Source organism: Dendrobates tinctorius, unplaced genomic scaffold (genome assembly GCF_039654945.1).
Source record: "Dendrobates tinctorius isolate UK_male_01 unplaced genomic scaffold, ASM3965494v1 ptg000017l, whole genome shotgun sequence".
NCBI lineage: Eukaryota > Metazoa > Chordata > Amphibia > Anura > Dendrobatidae > Dendrobates > Dendrobates tinctorius.
In genome coordinates this window covers 11,560,454-11,580,525 of record NW_027361685.1, presented here as the reverse complement: position 1 = coordinate 11,580,525, position 20,072 = coordinate 11,560,454, and the positions used below count along the sequence as shown (strand labels likewise).

The following is a 20,072-nucleotide window of genomic DNA, read 5'->3' as shown; positions in this document are numbered from 1 at the left end:
CCACCTAACAGTTGCCTTGTCCATTCCATACTTAGTCATTTTTTCAATAAGGATTGTGTGAGATACTTTGTCAAATGCTTTGCTGAAGTCAAGATATACTATATCTACAGCATTTCCTTGATCCACCCAATCAGTGATACCATCATAGAAGGAAATTAAGTTAGTCTGACATGACTTATTAGTTACAAACCCATGCTGACTCTGTTTAATCACTTCATTCTTATCCAGGTATTGACATACATGTTGTTTAATAATTTGTTCAAAGATCTTTCCTGGTATAGAAGTCAGACTCACCCTATAGTTGCCTGGGTCCACCTTCTTCCCCTTTTTGAAGATAGGAACAACATTTGCTCTTCTCCAGTCTTCTGGCACTTCTCCAAGAATTTTCAAAGATTATGGAGAGGGGTTCAAAAATTTCTTCTGCTATCTCCTTCAGTACTCTGGGGTGTAATTCATCTGGACCTGGAGACTTGAATTCATTTAGGTTAGCTAAGTGTTTCCTCACTATCTTTCTGTTTATAGATATCCTGGATTCTTCTATTCCCTTAATAGGACAGTGAATAAGGCCTCTTTCACACATCAGGTTTTCGCCGTCAGGCGCGATCCGGCGCTTTTGACAGAAACCGGATCCGGCGAAAAGCAATGCCGGATCCGGTTTCCCCCCCATTGACTTGCATTTGCGCCAGATCGCGCCGGATGGCCATGCGTTTCATCCGGTTTTCGCCGGATCCGGCAATGTGTCGCAATGTGTCGCGATCCGGCGTCTGGAAAAAACGTCTACTGTAACGTTTTTTGTCTCCGGCGAAAAAGCCGGACACGCCGAATCCGGCGCGTCCGGCTTTTTCACACAATGAAAGCCTATGAGCGCCGCAATGCGCCGGATCCGGTTTTTTGGTCTGAGCATGCTCAGTAGCTCTGCCCACAAGACATATATAAAAGCAAGACAGTGGGACCCACAGCCACACCCAACATGCCACCCAAGACAGCAACCAGGCGCAGGAGAAGGCAGGAGACATCTGCAGCAGCACCATCAGCACCACCCCAATTGGAGCAGCATGCTGAACAACGGGAGGGGAGTCCAGCAGCAGATGAGAGACGGTAATTATCAAATCACCCATTCCTCCAAACTAGGGCTATTGAATATCAAGATATTCATTGGCCCTTTGTTTCTCTTTATTCAACAGCCGCCCAATAGATGCAGCAGCAGCAGCAGCAATGGCAGCAGCTGGAACACCACCCACAGGCATGGAGTGTGGCCACCAGGAAGACAGCACATCATCTTCTGGGAGCCCTCCCTCGCATCGTCAGCGTTTGACGGTAAGTTTTTATTTCCAAAATCCATCTTCTCTGTAATATATGTCTATTCATGGCCTTTTATTTCAAAACAGGAATCACAAGATGAAGAGGAGCTCCCAGAAGAAGAAGGAAGGGGTGGACAGACACCTGGAGTGGGCTCACAATTGGTAAGTTTTTTGCATCAAACGCAGAAACACAACATCACACTACACACAACACATAGAAAACAATGTTCTTCAGACCACATACAGCAAACAAATGCCTACATCCAAAGACATAACATTTTTTGTTTTCTTCTCTAGTCTTCCCAATCTGGTGCTCGGCCAAGAGGTCCTCGCAGTGCCTCCCAGGGTCGTCGGCGACAGCAACGCGGCGGTCACCAGCGTGTAAGTATAAATATTTTTGCTTTGTTTTTTTGCACTTTTTATTTCATTTCTTTTGTGGAGGCTAATTATGTTATTTTTGTCTTTTTCTTTAACAGCCTTCACAGCGTGCTCCCGACTCTGACGTTGAGGATGGAGGGATTGATGTGGACCACCTCATCGATCTCGTCAGAGAAAGGGAGCCGCTCTGGAATATGGCTGACCGCCGCCACGCTGACCTGATCGTTACCCGACGACTCTGGGAGGAAATCTGTTCGCTCCTTGTGGGCCGCTGGGAGGACCTCGATGTTCGGGCCCAGATTACAGAGCGTAAGTATATACAGTACCGGTTGCTTGATTTAAACCAGTGTTTCCCGAACTCCAGTCCTCGTGGTCCCCACGGATCATGTGTTCAGGATTTCTATTTACTATGGAAATCCTGAAAACATGACCCCTGGGGACCATGAGGACTGGAGTTTGGGAAACACTGATGTTGTATACTAACCACTCCTTTCTCGTTTCAGGGAACAGAATTGTGAATCGGTGGCGGTCTGTGAGAGATCGTTTCAAGAAGGAGTTCAATAAAGAGATGCGGGCCCCGAGTGGATCTGGAGGACGCAGGAGCAAGTACAAGTACGCAGAAGCCCTGTCGTTCCTCCGGGAAACAATGGTCACCAGAAGGTAAATATTACACACCACATGTGAAAAAAAATGTTAGATGTAAATTTTTTTTTCAGCCAGGGCCATACCATGTCAGTATTTTAATTGTTTTTTTTTCTCTTTATTCCACAGCACGGTGAGCAGCACTCGGGAGCCGGCACGATTGGACCCTTCTGAGGCGATCCCTGAGGAGACCGGCACCGAGGGACACTTCGACCGCCCCGGTACATCTGCACCTTCCCAGCCTTCCAACACATTCGACCCATCTGTCCCATCCACCAGCACAGGAGCATCGTGGCCGCCTACATTACATGAAGCTGCTGGTGAGGAGATCGCTTTCCCTTTACCCCACCCTTCTGCCCCTGCCACCTCTAGTACACCTGCGGGTACTGGGCGGCAGAGGGGTCAGGAAAAGACTTATGCGCCAGAGTTCTTGCATCTGAATGCATCTTTCCAGAACTGTCTAAAAGTCTTGTCAGAGCAAATCTCCGCAGGCTATCAGCAGATCAACTCCAGCATTCTGGAGGTGAAGACACTTCTGCAAACCATGCATTCAGAAGCAAGATCTTCGCCAAACCACACCTTTTTCAGGTCTGTTGTGGAGCGCATGGAAACGCTCTCTCCTGCCCAGCAGATGCATGTAATGCATTCATGCCACGCTGCTCTCCAGCAAGTTACCTCCCAACCTCCTCCTCCTCCCACCACAGTAGTTCCTCCACCTGCACCCCCTCCAGCCACTTTCCATCCTCCCCCTCCTATTACATCTACACCCCCTCCAGCCACTTTCCATCCTCCCCCTCCTATTACATCTACACCCCCTCCAGCCACTTTCCATCCTCCACCTCCTATTACATACCATCCACCTCCAGCCACTTTCCATCCTCCCCCTCCTATTACATACCATCCACCTCCCCAGCACCATCCACCTCCCCAGCACCATCCACCTCCCCAGCACCATCCACCTCCCCAGCACCATCCACCTCCCCAGCACCATCCACCTCCCCAGTACCAGCAACCTCCACAGTACCTGCAAACTCCCCAGTACCAGCAACCTCCCCAGTACCAGACATCTCCCCACTTCCAGCAACCTGCCCCGTACCAGACATCTCCCCACTTCCAGCAACCTGCCCCGTACCAGACATCTCCCCACTTCCAGCAACCTGCCCCGTACCAGACATCTCCCCACTTCCAGCAACCTGCCCCGTACCAAACTCCTTCCCCATACAACTTGCCATCAACATCATCTGCTCCTACAGTCCCTGCCCAACCCTCCACTCCACCACCCACCACCTCTTCTGCTTCCCACATGTCCACCCATTCTGTAGTTTTTTCCACACCTTCACCTCTAACTGTTCCTTCCCCACCACGATCCCAGTCCTCTCTCCACACTCCCAGTGTCGAAGTGTCCCGCAGCCCCTACAGCAGTATTTCCACCACACACTACACAGAATTATAATGTGTGTATTTAAATAAAAATGACCAGTTTTATGGTTTCAGTTTTATAGTTTCAAAGTTTTATTAAACAAGTTTATTAAAATTTTAAAAAAGTTTACTAAAAAAAACATTTTTCAATAAAAGTTAAATTATTTTACACTGGTTGTCTGTCATTTCTTTCTGCGGCGAAAAAGGTTAAATACAGGGTATTTAAAAGGTGAAATGGTATTCGAAACTAGGTATATAACTGTGGGTAAATTTTAGCTTTTTGCCACAGTTGTGTTCCTGGTTGTGTTTGAAGCAAAGTATTTCACCTAAAAAGTTGTGTTTATTGTTGGTGATTTCCTAACAATGTACACAACTTTTGTTAAAAGGTGAAATACTTTGCATAAAACACAACCAGGTACACACCTGTGGCCTAAAGCTAAAAATAGAGACCATGACAAGATAGCCAACTTTGGTTGGCAAAGGTATATACTGTTGGTACAGAAGGTACACAAGTTTGGTTAGGGCACAAATCTTTCACACTCTGTCATCCTGCCAGTGTACTCTGCCTTGAGGTGACATAAAGTATAGTGCAAAATTGTCCCTCATTACTGAAACCGTCACAGAACTTCTAGTGGTAATGTCATGGTAATCTTGCAAGGTGGTTTCTTCAGAGGTGTCCTCAATGGAAATGGGTTCCTTGCAGATAACAAAATTGTGGAGTACCACGCACGCTTTGATCACCTCGTCCACAGTTTCTGTCTTGAGGTTGATCGCAGTCAATAGGACCCGCCATTTGGCTGTCAGAATACCAAAGGTACATTCAACCATTCTTCTTGCTCTTGTGAGGCGGTAATTAAAAATGCGTTTTGGTCTTGTCAATCCTCTGCTAGAGTACGGTTTCAAAAGGTGTTCTGACAGCTGGAAGGCTTCATCCCCTACACAGACAAATGGCATAGGTGGACCAGATGTTTGCGGCAGCGGTCTAGGTGGTGGGAACTGGAAGGTGTTTCCATACAGTTTACGCCCCATGGCAGACAGTTTGAAAACTTGAGAGTCATTGGAGCGGCCATAGGCCCCAATATCAACCGCAATAAATTTGTATTCCGCGTCAGCGATGGCCATGACGACAATTGAAAAATATTTCTTGTAATTGAAATATTCCGATCCCGATCCAGCTGGCTTTACAATGCGGATATGTTTCCCGTCCACAGCGCCCAAGCAGTTTGGAAACTGACATATCTGTTGAAACTTGTCAGCAATTTCAATCCACCTCTCTGTTGTGGGCTCTGGTAAAAACTCTTCAGCTAAGGAGTCCCACAGTGCACGGCATGTGTACTTCACAATTCCAGATATGGTGGAAATCCCGAGTCTGTACTGGAAATGCAGTGACGAAAGGGATTCTCCAGTTGCAAGAAATCTGTGGGGAATTAAAAAACAATAAATTAGTTTTAAATCACAGCATTACATACCAAAACTGACCTAACACTTGGAGATACAAACTACCACCAACAAGATTGCAGTGAAAGTGTGCTCTGATGCGATCATATCCAATAAATGTGGCTTACCTTAAAGTCGCCATCAGACGCTCTGCGGGTGAAACAGAGAAGCGGCAATAGGTGTCCGCTTTTCTTATGAGGTGTGCAATGCGCTCCACCAAGTAATCAAAATTCTCCATTTTCATCCTAACATATCCAAAAAATGTATCCGGGTTTCGTCGAAGGTCCATGCATAGTGTAGAATAGACCCCACGCGTCATTCTCTTGGCTGTGATGGGGTGGATCCACAAACGTCGTCTACGATGCCTGATGCGCTGCTGTCTCGCTCTCTCCTTCTCCAGAACAATCACCCTCAAACGATTTGCCTCCGCTGTAAAATCCGCCAAATTCTTCAAAATATTTCCAATGACAACATCCATCTTCGCCAGTAACTTGCTCTTCTCTCCAACCTGCACTTTCTCCTCTACAACCTGTCAAAGAAGGGCTGTAGGAACATGCTATATATAGTTTTCCAGTAGCCAATCCCGTTCGGAAGGCCACAAGGGTCAATTTTAAAAACCGGATCCGGCGTAATCCGTCGAAAAACGGATAGAAAAACGGATGAACCTGATGAGACGGATCCGGTTTTGTCTGTCAAGAAAAAGATGGATCCGGCAGAAAACCGGATCCGTCACATCCGGTTTTACTAAACATTTGCCGGATCCGGCGTTCCGGCACGACGCCGGATCGCGCCTGACGCCGAAAACCTGATTTGTGAAAGTAGCCTAACAGTTGATGTTACATTTCCTTTCTGAGAGAAAACAGATGCAAAATAGGAATTTAAAAGTTCAGCCTTCTCAACATCCTGTCTTAACATGTCATCATTTTCATCCTGTAAAAATCCTATAGCATCTTTGACTTTTCTTTTACTTTTGACATATCCCCAAAATCCTTTATTATTGCTTTTGACATCTCTTGCAAGCCTCAATTCATTTTCAGCTTTAGATAATCTGATTTGTGCCCTGCAGGTTCTGCAGACAGCATTATATTCTTCTTTAGATATGCCTCCCTCTTTCCATTTTATAAACATTTTTTTCTTCCTTTTTAGCATGTGCTTAAGTTCTGTGTTCATCCATCCTGGCTTCCTTAAATGCTTCCTATTCTTCCCTCTTTTCGGAATTGTTAACAACTGTGCTTTGAGAATTTCATTTTTCAAGATTTCCCATCCTTCCTGGACATTTTTGTCTTTAAGGATATCCAGCCATTGGATCCCTCCAATTCTCTTTCTGAATCCCTTAAAATCTGCCTTTCTGAAATCTAACCTTGATGTCTGAGTCTTCACAGGTCTTCCTCCTCTAGTTATCCAAAATTCTAAAATAGCATGGTCACTACCTCCTAGGGTCCCAGCCACTTTTACCTCCTCAACAATTTCCGCCCTGTTTATAAGGATTAGATCCAAGGTAGCAGTTCCCCTTGTTTTCTCCCTTACCTTTTGGAAGATAAAGTTGTCAGCAAGAGAGGATAAGAATCTCCTTGACCTGTTAGTTTTGCCTGAGAGAGATTCCCAACAAATGTCTGGATAGTTGAAATCTCCCATGACAACTATGTCATATTTTTTGGAGAACTTGGCCATTTGATGCATAAAGAGTTCATCCATAACTTCAGCTTGCACAGGCGGCCTGTAGTAAATGCCTACAATGGTGTCCTTTCCATTGTTCTGTCCTTGTATTCTTACCCAAACAGTTTCCACAGAACTCCCAGTCTCTGAAGCTTCAATCTCTGTGCAGATATACGCGTTTCTAACATACAATGCGACACCCCCTCCTCGTTTATCAAGTCTGTTTCTTGCAAATAAGTTGTATCCTTCTAGTCTTGTATTCCAATCATGTGTATTGTCCCACCAAGTTTCAGTGATTCCAATGACATCATATTTCTTTTCCTGTGTTAATAGTTCCAATTCTCCTTGTTTGTTGCCCATGCTTTGTGCATTAGTATAGAAACATTTTAGTTTGTGATTGGTTTCTCTTTCTCCAATATTTTTGGAGAAAGATGATGTCGTCTCCAATATTTTTGGAGAAAGATGATGCCGTCCTCATCATGAAGGAGTTATTTCTCATGTCGCGTGTAATGAATCTCTCCTGCAGTATTGCTAATGCCGATTCCAGTGTCGGTAATGAGACGAGAATTAGCGTTATGGAAGATGAGTCTATGAGGAACGTGTTCAGCTGCCGACTCCGAGGAGGAAACTGCTTGTTGTCTGTGGCCTAAATATATAGGTTTTATTAGTAGATGTCAGGGAAGAAAACTAAACCCTGTAAGATAATAAATCTCCTCATATGTTTCCCTTATTATCTCCAGTAATTGTATTATTACACAGGATTCTTATGATGTTACATCGGATCATCTTCTTCTCATTCAGGTCTCTACAATATCGGATCCTCTCAGTGAAGATCTTCTACAGAAGAGAATTTTCCTGATTTACCCATCAAGGATGGATATGGACAGAGACAAGATGGTGGAGAGGATATTACACCTCACCCTAGAGGTCCTCTTCCGTCTCACTGGAGAGGTGAGAGATTCTGATGATGTCACATTACATCATTCTTCTCTATGGGAATAACAGATGGACAGAACTGGAGAGGTGAGGACTCTGGAAATGTCTGTAGTGAGATTTATTAATGTGTCTCTCCATAACCAGGATTACACAGTGGTGAAGAAGACCTCTAGTGATCGCTGTCAGGACCCTGTGTCTGAGGGATGGGGAAGACCCCTGAGCTCAATCACGGGGCCTCCACCTCACCCCCTGATCCATGAGGACATCAATGACCAGAAGATCCTAGAACTCACCTACAAGATGATTGAGCTGCTGACTGGAGAGGTGACAGTGCTGGGAATGCTGGGACATTATACAGTAACACTATGAAGGGATCGGGGGATGACGGTATCATTGTATGTGTCAGGTTCCTATAAGGTGTCAGAATGTCGCTGTCTATTTCTCCATGGAGGAGTGGGAGTATTTAGAAGTATACAAAGATCTCTACAAGAACATCATAATGGAGGTTCCCCAGCCCCTCACATCACCAGGTAATAGACAGGACTAAATACGCACGGCCTATAATTATCTGTATGTAGAGAATGAATTCAGTCCCTGTATGTGTTTCCTCCAGATCTATCCAGTAAGAGGACAACACCAGAGAGATGTCCCCGTCCTCTTCTTCCTCAGGACTGTAACCAAGAAGATCCCAGTGCTCCTCAGGATCATCAGGTAGATGGAGAGAAGGTGTCAGGAGATCTCCCCTATGATGTGTAGATGGCTGTGAAGGTCTTGTACTCAGTCTTGTTTTATCTCACCATCCTGGTAGCTCTTCTCTGATCTTGCTCTCGCTTTTCAATGTTTTTTTTTTTAAATGTTGTGCCCAGAACTGGACACAGTGTTCCAGAAGAGATCTGACCAAGAATGAGTAGAGGAGAATAATTATTTGACATGATGTAGACTCTATACTTCTCTTAATACGTCACAGAACTTGTGTTGGTAGCGGATTACCCACGATTCTCTCCAAGCGTGTGACAACAGAACTTGTTTATTCAGGAACAATATATGATAAGCTTAATAGATCAGGAATAAATCATTTGTGTGCCTCTATCTGTGCAGCATCTACAACAAGCTGCTTCTCTCATACACAGACACAGCAGGAAAACAGGAAGTACAGTCACATGCTCTCCCTGTGTGAGCCTCTGGGAGTGTTTTTTTAAAACTTTATAAACAGCATACAAATCTAGCAACTAAACACTCATAGACAGAACTGGAGTTGTTGCACTAAACATATTCCAACAACTTGTGTAATGAGAACGGTGGAGATGGCAGGATTAGAGCTGATCATAGATGGGACTTCTCCATCTGTCGGTGACTTTTACAATATTTGTTTCAGGGTGAAGATCTGACTCCTATTAATCCTACAGAGACATATGTGAGGGATGATGAGCGGTGTAAAGAGGAGATTCCCACATATGACTACCCAGGTGAGTAGGAACCACTGAATGCAGAGAAGTCACAGATTCCTCTCAGTCACCGGCTGTGGCTGCTTTATCGGTGGTGTAGTCCGGCCGTATTACCATGATCACCATTTTGCCTCTAGACCACAACATTCTCCTCCACCCAAAACTGTTCAAATCACTTTGGGCATTGAAAGCCCTTTTCTATAGAACTTACAACCTGGAGGATCCACCTACCTCAAAATGCTGACCATTACCTGCCCAGATCTGTAACTATAAAGCCCAATGACACCGTATGTAGAACGTGCTGACAAAATAGAAAGTCACATGAAAAAAAATATTATGGACCTGTAAGAGAAAGCGGAGGGTAATGATGCTGTTGGCTTCCTAGAATCCTGAGATCTAATTTCAGGGCTGAAATCTCATCTCCCGAGATCTTGATACCGAGATCTCCATTTGCGCATGCATGGCTCCCTGGCGGCCATGTTCACGGAGTCCACCTCACAGGAGGAAACCACGGCTATGCGGGGGGCTCTGTCCTTTCACGAAATGTCGGCAGAGCTCCCTCGCAGCGGCGGACACCCCGAGCAGCAGCAGCGGCGGACACCCCGAGCAGCAGCAGCGGTGGCCACCCCGGGCAGCAGCAGCGGCCACTCCAGGCAGCAGTGCCAGGCACCCCAGCAGCTCCCAACAGTCGCAGCGGTGCACTGCACATCGGACACCCCCTCATTCCACGCTGCGGCCTGCAGCATCACCCCACTCCTGCCTCCTCGAGAAGCGACCCTGGGACCCCGCTTCACCACAGCAATAAGACGCATGGATTATAAGAAGCACTACCATTTTATTAAAAAAAATGTTTTCCTATGTTTCTCCTCAAACTCTTATAATCCAGAGCGTTTTATAATCCCAAAAATACGGTAACATGTATTTTATTCTAGTTCTTTTTGTACAGATCTGCCCTGATGAAGTGAGCCAGCAGACTCAGGAAACGCGTTGGCTGAATAAAGAACCCTTTACTCTACCAGAAGCAAGCGCAGTCCTTATTGCACTTCCATATCATTTCTGTAATATTTCTTCTTGAAACTCATCTGACAGAAAATATTGGCCCTTACGATAGTTTAGATTGCCAAGAACCACCGAGCCCCATACTCTAATTACCCAGAGAGTTTTCACCAGGATAATAGGAAACAAATGGACCTTACAAATTATTCTCCAATGTCTCTTGAATCCAACAAAACCCTACCATGTGCCCAGAAAGTAGTGTACAACCATATATAGGGTAAAGAAAGGAAGGAGCGCCATTTAGCTATTCGTACCCAGATCTTGATGGAATAGTTTGCAGACACGATGTATCGGGAGCACTGTTAGTGATCACCCGGCAGATCAAAAGATGGCCACCATGAGAAGGCTTGGCTCTATCTACTCTATTTTCCAGATCCCAGTGATTGCCTTGCTTATCATCCTTTAACCCCTCTACATGAATCTGGACTTACACAGAGACCCCTAGGCAGGGGCGGGCTGGGCCGGGTGGCAGGAGGGCATATGCCCCCCGGGCCGGTGCCTAAGCAGCTGCACAGGGCCGCTGGAGGACAGACAGGTCAGGGCTGGACTGAGCAAAGTTCGTTGGGCATTTTTCTCAGTGTGTGTTAAGTGCCCCACTTCCGCCCTCTCCCCCGCCCCACTTCCGCCCTCTCCCCTGCCCCACTTCCGCCCTCTCCCCCACCCCACTTCCGTCCTGCACTATGAAGGCTCTCTGCCACACATCTGAATCACAGCATGACGTCATCTCCTGCAGCAGCGGTGGCGGCTTATTCAAACCACTGGCTTGCTGAGCCTGACACCACCTGCGTCTTCAGCAGCAGATGGCCGTCTGTCTCCCCTGCCTGGTGAGTGCTTGTGACGCCTCCTCCCCCTGTATTTGAGTATTTCTATTCATTGCATTGCAGTCCTCATCTCTCCTTACACCTAGTTCCCTCCTGTTTGCCTTCATCTTCCATCATAATTGTTTGCTGCATTACATATTTTAGCCGGTGCGCTCCATTTTATTGCTGGCCTTTTTGCTCTCTTTTTTTTCATCCTTACCTTTAGTTACCCCTTCTGTTATATAATTATTATTTTATCACCCCCGTTTTCTTTTTTTCCCCTCACTTTCTATACCTAGTCCCCTTCCTTGACTTTCTCACCTATTTTAATCCTTATGTGCCTTATCAATAAGGCTATGTGCACACGCTGCGGATTCATCTGCGGATCTTTCCGCGCGGATTTTGGAAAATCCGCAGGTAAATCCGCAGGTCAAAAGACCTGCTGTTTACCTGCGGTTTACCCCAGCGATTTCACACCTCTGCAATGGAGAAGGTGTAAAACCGCTGCGGATTCCGCACAAAGAAGTGACATGCTGCGGACTTGAAACTGCAGCAAATCCGCGTGGAAAAATCCGCACCATGTGCACAGCGGTTTTTGTTTTTCTTAGGTTATAATGGTACTGTACAAAGCAGCAAAAACTGCTGCAGATCTGCAGTGCCAAATCCGCTGCGGATCCGCAGCAGAATCCACAGTGTGTGCACATACCCTTAGGCTATGTGCCCACGTAGTTTGAAGTGCTGCGGATTTTTCCGCACAGATTTAGAAAAATCCGCAGGTCAAAAGACTTGCGGTTTCACACCTCTACAGTGGAGGAGATGGTAAACCGCAGCGGAATCCGCACATAGAATTGACATGCTGCGGATTGTAACCCGCAGCAAATCCGCGCGGAAAAATCCACAGCATGTGCACTGCGTTTTTGGTTTTAACATTGCAAAGAATAGTACTCTGCAACGCAGCAGAAACTGCTGCGGACCCGCAGGGCCAGAAACGCTGCGGATCCGCAGCAGAATCCGCAACGTGTGCACATAGCCTAACTCTTCTCACCTTTAGGCTATGTGCACACGCTGCGGATTCTGCTGCGGATTTGGCCTCTTCGGATCCGCAGCAGTTCTGCAGACAATGTACAGTACCATGTAAGTCTATGTGACTTACATTCCGCTGTGCACATGGTGCGGTTTTTTCACTGCAGCAAAGCTGCGGTTTTGAATCCGCAGAAAGAATTGACATGTCAATTCTTTCTGCGGATTCCGCTGCAGTTTGCCACCTATTCCATTGTCTAGGTGTCAAACCGCAGGCCAATCCGCAGGAAAACCGCAGGTCATTTTAGCTGCGGTTTTACCTGCGGATCCGCACGGAAAAATACGCTGGTGAATCCGCAGCGTGTGCACATAGCCTTACTGACATTCCATATTCATTGTAGTCCATATCTTATTTGTTCCCACCTCCAGGACATATTCCCGTTTTTCTTTTCATTATCTTCTTTTTTTTCTGTATTTTTGGCTATGTGCCCACATTGCAAAAATGCTGCGGAATTGTCCGCATCATTCTGCAACACTCCCCCCCCCCCCCCCTGCAAAATACAAGCGTTTTTAGCTTGCAGAATGCTTGTGCTTTTCCAAGTGATTTGTAGCATCGCTTGGAAAAGTGATTGACAGGTTGGTCACACACAAGCATAGCACTTGATAAGTTTGACCAAATTTTACTATTGACGCTGCCTATGCGGCATCAGTAGTAAAAGATAGAATTTAAAAAAATAAAATAATAATAAATATGGATATACGCCCTCGATCTCCTCAGTGGCACTCCTCAGCGGTGCTGCCGGCAAGTTCTGTTCCCAGTGATGCAGCATTGCGAGAATGACCTCTGATGACGTAGCGGTCACACAACCACGACATCACAAAGGTCATTTTTGTGCGAAGCAAGCCTGGGAACAAAGCCGCCGTGTGCACCGCTGAGGACTGGGAGGACTCCAGGGGGTGACAGAGGGTGAGTATATCACTATTTTTTATTTTAATTCTACTTTTTACAGGGATATGGTACTCAGGGCATGGAGGACAGTCTCCTCTCCTCCAGACCATGGGTACCATCCGCACATGAAGCGCTCACTTCATGCATGGTGGGCATAGCCGCATGCGTAAAGTGAGCATTTCAATGCAATCCTATGGCGGCGGAATTGCCGCGATTCCGCCAAATTAATGGACATGCTGCGGATTTTTCCGCAATGCGATTCAGCAGTGGAAAAATCCACAACATTGGCACAGCAACTGCGGAATCCCATTGGGATTGCATGGGATGTGTTTTAACTAGCATTTTTTAAGCATTTCTGCGGTGGCCTTGCCACTGTGGAAACGCTTAAAAAACGCAACGTGGGCACACAGCCTTTTACTTATTCTTTTTCTCTATTTCCATGTATTTACTGACCGTGCAGGACGCTTGGCATTTGCCACAGAACACCAGGATTGGCAAATTCGCCACTGGTGCCCTGTGCTCTTCACAGATGAAAGCAGGTTCACACTGAGCACATGTGACAGCCGTGACAGAGTGTGGAGACGCTGTAGAGAGCGATCTGCTGCCTGCAACATCCTTCAGCATGACCGGTTTGGCAGTGGGTCAGTAATAGTGTGGGGTGGCATTACTTTGCAGTGCGGCACGGTGTTGGGCTGAGAGCACAACCCCCATCTGTGGACGTCGGGCCCTCAGACTGTCCTCATGGAGTTGGTTTCTAACAGTTTGTACAGACACATACACTCTTGTGGCCTGCTGGAGGTCATTTTGTAGGGCTCTGGCAGTGCTCCTCCTGTTCCTCCTTGCACAAAGGATGAGGTAGCGGTCCTGCTGCTGGGTTGTTGCCCTCCTATGGCCCCCTCCAGGTCTCTTGGTATACTGGCCTGTCTCCTGGTAGCATCTCCAGCCTCTGGACACTACGCTGACAGACACAGCAAACCTTGCCACAGCTCGCATTGATGTGCCATCCTGGATGAGCTGCACTACCTGAGCCACTTGTGTGGGTTGTAGAGTCCGTCTCATGCTACCACGAGTGTGAAAGCACAACCAACATTCAAAAGTGACCAAAACATAAGCCAGAAAGCATTGGTACTGAGATGTGGTCTGTGGTCCCCACCTGCAGAACCACTCCTTTATTGAGGGTGTCTTGATAATTGCCAATAATTTCCATCTGTTGTCTATTCCATTTGCAGAACAGCACGTGAGATTGTCAATCAGTGTTGCTTCCTAAGTGGACAGTTTGATTTCACAGAAGTTTGATTTAGTTGGAGTTATATTCTGTTGTTTAAGTGGTTTAAGTGTTCTCTTTTTTTGTTGAGCAGTGTGTGTGTATATATGTAGATATATATATATATACATATATATATATGTACAGACCAAAAGTTTGGACACACCTTCTCATTCAAAGAGTTTTCTTTATTTTCATGACTATGAAAATTGTAGATTCACTCTGAAGGCATCAAAACTATGAATTAACACGTGGAATTATATAATTAACAAAAAAGTGTGAAACAGCTAAAAATGTCTTATATTCTAGGTTCTTCAAAGTAGCCACCTTTTGCTTTGATTACTGCTTTGCACACTCTTGGCATTCTCTTGATGAGCTTCAAGAGGTAGTCACCGGAAATGGTCTTCCAACAGTCTTGAAGGAGTTCCCAGAGATGCTTAGCACTTGTTGGCCCTTTTGCCTTCACTCTGCAATCCAGCTCACCCCAAACCATCTCGATTGGGTTCAGGTCTGGTGACTGTGGAGGCCAGGTCATCTGGCATAGCACCCCATCACTCTCCTTCTTGGTCAAATAGCCCTTACACAGCCTGGAGGTGTGTTTGGGGTCATTGTCCTGTTGAAAAATAAATGATGGTCCAACTAAACGCAAACCAGATGGAATAGCATGCCGCTGCAAGATGCTGTGGTAGCCATGCTGGTTCAGTATGCCTTCAATTTTGAATAAATCCCCAACAGTGTCACCAGCAAAACACCCCACACCATCACACCTCCTCCTCCATGCTTCACGGTGGGAACCAGGCATGTAGAGTCCATCTGTTCACCTTTTCTGCGTCGCGCAAAGACACGGTGGTTGGAACCAAAGATCTCAAATTTAGACTCATTAGACCAAAGCACAGATTTCCACTGGTCTAATGTCCATTCCTTGTGTTCTTTAGCCCAAACAAGTCTCTTCTGCTTGTTGCCTGTCCTTAGCAGCGGTTTCCTAGCAGCTATTTTACCATGAAGGCCTGCTGCACAAAGTCTCCTCTTAACAGTTATTGTAGTGATGTGTCTGCTGCTAGAACTCTGTGTGGCATTGACCTGGTCCCTAATCTGAGCTGCTGTTAACCTGCGATTTCTGAGGCTGGTGACTCGGATGAACTTATCCTCCACAGCAGAGGTGACTCTTGGTCTTCCTTTCCTGGGGCGGTCCTCATGTGAGCCAGTTTCTTTCTAGCGCTTGATGGTTTTTGCCACTGCACTTGGAGACACTTTCAAAGTTTTCCCAATTTTTCAGACTGACTGACCTTCATTTCTTAAAGTAATGCTGGCCACTCGTTTTTCTTTACTTAGCTGCTTTTTTCTTGCCATAATACAAATTCTAACAGTCTATTCAGTAGGACTATCAGCTGTGTATCCACCAGACTTCTGCACAACACAACTGATGGTCCCAACCCCATTTATAAGGCAAGAACTCCCACTTATTAAACCTTACAGGGCACACCTGTGAAGTGAAAACCATTTCCGGTGACTACCTCTTGAAGCTCATCAAGGAATGCCAAAAGTGTGAAAAGCAGTAATCAAAGCAAAAGGTGGCTACTTTGAAGAACCTAGCATATAAGACATACAGTATTTTCAGTTGTTTCACACTTTTTTGTTAATTATAGAATTCCACATGTGTTAATTCATAGTTTTGATGCCTCCAGAGTGAATCTACAATTTTCATAGTCATGAAAATAAAGAAAACTCTTTGAATGAGAAGGTGTGTCCAAACTTTTGGTCTGTATTGTATATCATGCTTGCGGCCACAAGACCACCTGTTCCCGGTGCCGGCACCAGAGAATCCTCACAGCGCACAGTGTGCACGATGTGAGGATTCACACATAGTGACTGTAGACATGTAGCTTAAAGGGATCCTGTCACCTGTTTTGGCCGCTATAAGATGCGGCCACCGCCTTTCAGGGCTTATCTACAGCATTCTATAACGCTGTAGATAAACCCCCGATCTAACCTGAAAGATAAAGTAAATAAGTTTTATTATACTCACCCGGGGGGCGGTCCTATGCGGTTGAGTCCGATGGGTGTCGCAGGTCCGGGTCCGACGCCACCCATCTTCATGCGATGTCGTCCTCCTGCTTGCTTCGTGTCGCACTCCTGCGCAGGTGTACTGATTTGCCCTGTTGAGGGCAAAGCAGATTCCTGCAGTGCGCAGGCGCTGGGCCTCTCTGACCTTTCCCGGTGCCTGTGTACTGCAGTACTTTACTCTACCCTCAACAGGGCAGAAAAGTACGCCTGCGCCGAAAAGAGATGAGGAAGCAAGCAGGAGGACAGCATCACAAGAAGATGGGAGGACCTGGACCTGCGACACCCACCGGACCGCCCCCCCCGGGTGAGTATAATAAAACTTATTTTTCTTATCTTGCAGGTTGGAGGGGGGCTTATTTACAGCATTATAGAATGCTGTAGATAAGCCCTGAAAGGTGGTGGCCGCATCTTATAGCGGCCCAAACTGCTCATAGGTTCCCTTTAAAATCCGACAACCCCTTTAAGGATGGGCCGCTACTCATGGGCCACTGCTGTGTGCTTGCCCCCCAAGCTAAAATTTACCAGCCAGCCCCTGCCCCTAGGCTTGGGCCATGGTGTTACCTGCTGTTCTGTGGGGTGAGATGGCAAGAAGAATAGTCAGGTAGTTGGTCATAACCAGGAGGGCAGAGAAAGTACAAAATCAGAAGACACAAGTGTAGTCAGTAAGCGGGCTGGGATTACACCAGGAAACAAATACACCAGCTGAGCACAGAGGACTGAACCAGAGGAGAACAAGGCTGAATCTGGCAGATTCCGGGAATAGGCTTCAAGCTTTAGTAGGGTTTGGTGCCTTCTAATTGGCTTAAGCAGGTAGCAGATTGCTACCAGATTGCTGGACAGCACACAAACCCATACTGCCAGGCTGGATGAAACTACTGGTCTCAGGCACCCTAATCTCAGTGGCTGGACAGAGTCAGCGCCACCCAGAGCTTCTGGTTTCGACGTCTCTTCTATTACCAGCAACGCCTGCACAATAAATAAGGCGCTGCTTGGTGATGGAATCAAACATCGCAGGAGCAGATTCCAGTGGAGAGGGGACACACCATCTGCAGATGCCCTAATATAACAAAATTACAGGAAGCTAAAGCAGTAGAAATCCCCATAAAGTGACTCCATTATGGAAATTATAACCCTCAGTGAATTATTCTATGGGAGTAGAGACACTTTCCAGAAATTAGCTCGCACTGGATGTTGCAACATGAAAATTGCACATTTGCCATTTTATTATCCATCACATAATGCCCAGATTGTGCTCCAGGAAACACACACCGTAAATTAAGTGGGTTCGTCTCACTATAGTAATGCCCAATATATGGATGCGAAATATGGTTTGGGCGCACTACAAGGCTCAGAAGAGAGTGGATATTTGACTTTGGGAGAGCGGATATTGCTGGATCGGTTTATGGAAGCCATGTTGCTTTTCAAGAGCTTTTGAGCCACAAATATTGTGGAAACCTTTTGGTTTTCCTCTGACAGATGATGGACCTTAGTGGTGTCTTGTGTTTCCGTGAGATGAGTAGAAGTTTTATTGGTATAATTTTTGCCTATATAACATTGTTGGCTTTTTATTCCATGTTTGGGAAGCAGAATGAACAAACCATTGACCACCATGATGCTCATGCTCTGAGGCTTTCGATTAGACTGTGAACTGTCATTGTCATGGTGAATAATTCAATATTTTTAAAAAGCTTGTATTTTTTATGGACAGCTTAAGTAGAAATGTTCAAAGGTATAAAATTTGAGGATATTTTATTCAAAATTATTAATTGGTTTTATTTTTAGCAGATGACTACACCAGGAGATCAGAGGGAACCCTGACATCTTCAGTTTTTAAATCTGATGATCTTGAGATCTCACAGGATCCAATTGAAGTGAATGCCATTACTCCAGATATACCATCATCCCTTCACAGCAAAGATCTGTCATCTGATCCTATGAAACAGGTCCCATCTTTTGGCTCATTACTGACTACTAAGGAAAATCAAAGTCACAATATAAGCAGTAAAAAACTAATTGATTCTAAAGGAAAGGAGCCATTTTCATATTCAGAATATGGAAATAGTTTTCTTGAAAAGACTTTTCTTAAACATGAAAAAATTCACATAACAGAGAATAGATTTTCCTGTTCAGATTGTGGGAAATGTTTTACTCAGAATTCAGATCTTGTTACACATAAGAGAATTCACACAGGGGAGAAGCCATATTCATGTTCAGAATGTGGGAAATGTTTTAGCAAGAAATCAGATTTGGTTAGGCACCACAGAACTCACTCAGGGGAGAAGCCTTTTTCTTGTTCAGAATGTGGGAAATGTTTTACTCAGAATTCATATCTTGTTAGACATGAGAGAATTCATACAGGAATGAAGCCATATTCATGTTCAGAATGTGGGAAATGTTTTAGGCATAAATCAGATTTGGTTAGGCACCAAAGGACTCACACAGGGGAGAAGCCTTTTTCCTGTTCAGAATGTGGGAAATGTTTTAGCAATAAATCGGATTGTGTTAAGCACCAAAGAACTCACACAGGAGAGAAGCCATTTTCCTGTTCAGAATGTGGGAAATGTTTTAACCAGAATTGTCATCTTGTTAATCACCAGAGAACTCACACAGGGGAGAAGCCTTTTCCCTGTTCAGAATGTGGGAAATGTTTTAACCAGAAATCAGATTTGGTTAATCACCATAGAACTCACACAGAGGAGAAGCCTTTTTGCTGTTCAGAATGTGGGAAATGTTTTAACCAGAAATCAGGTTTGGTTCATCACCATAGAACTCACACAGGGGAGAAGCCTTTTTCCTGCTCAGAATGTGGGAAATGTTTTGTGAGGAAATCATCTCTTCTTAGTCACCAAAAAACTCACACAGGGGAGAAACCTGTATCATATTCTTAATGTGGGAAATGTTTTCTACTGAAATCAACTCTTAATAAATATCAGGGAAGTCATACGGGGAGAAGCTTTTTTCATGTTCAAAATGTTGGAAATATTTTAACTCAAAATTGTATCTTCTTAAAGGTGTTGACCACTACTAGCACAACCCCTTGTCATTCCTCATGTTTGGCCATGTTACAGTAAAAGCATTCATTGTACGAGAATAATCAGTACTAAATATATTGAACAGCCATGTCGGGCTGAGCTGCCATCTTTGAAAAACTTTCGCTAACTAACTTTGCAGCTAATGAGATGACCTTATGGGAGCTCTAGCCAGAATGGAGACATAAAATGACATCAGAGCCATTAGCAGGTATGGTTGGCATACACAAGGGTTAATAGAAGTAGCTGCAGAGCATTGTGAGAGTAAGTAATGGTGTCATATGGTAGTAAGTAGTGTCTGTGACGAGGACAATACAGTAGTCAATATGTGAAGAGTTATGTGAGTAATGACATTAGATAAAAGGGACATGGGGATTTATGGACTGTAATGGAGTTTGGTGAAATACTCCTAAATATTGTCATTTTGTATTATCACTTTCTTTAGTATTCTAGAATAAATGTCTCTCCCTGCAGTATGAGGTTATCATGTATACACCTTTTGCCGCTCTATGTACTTCGTCTGTCTAACCATATATATAAAAAGCCCAAATGAGGTCCTCCATATATTCAGAAGTAGAAATCAACAACATGGCCTACAAACGTTACTCCCATAAACAACATGTCAGTATGAAATATATCTGTATATAAAAAATGTAAAAAAGAAGAGATTATGCAG

The 20,072-nt window shown here is 45.2% G+C and overlaps 1 protein-coding gene across 1 annotated transcript in view; it reads left to right on the top strand.

The window, feature by feature from the left end:
* LOC141082339 (uncharacterized) overlaps positions 1-19,855 on the top strand; it is a 51,578-nt gene extending 31,723 nt beyond the window's left edge. The window contains exons 2-6 of the mRNA XM_073566285.1: positions 7,914-8,093; positions 8,176-8,299; positions 8,383-8,480; positions 9,145-9,235; positions 18,153-19,855. Of these exons, the coding sequence (XP_073422386.1) occupies positions 7,914-8,093; positions 8,176-8,299; positions 8,383-8,480; positions 9,145-9,235; positions 18,153-19,255 (1,596 nt within the window). The 3' untranslated portion in view covers positions 19,256-19,855. The remainder of the gene's footprint in view (positions 1-7,913; positions 8,094-8,175; positions 8,300-8,382; positions 8,481-9,144; positions 9,236-18,152) is intronic.
* Positions 19,856-20,072: the final 217 nt, after the last annotated feature.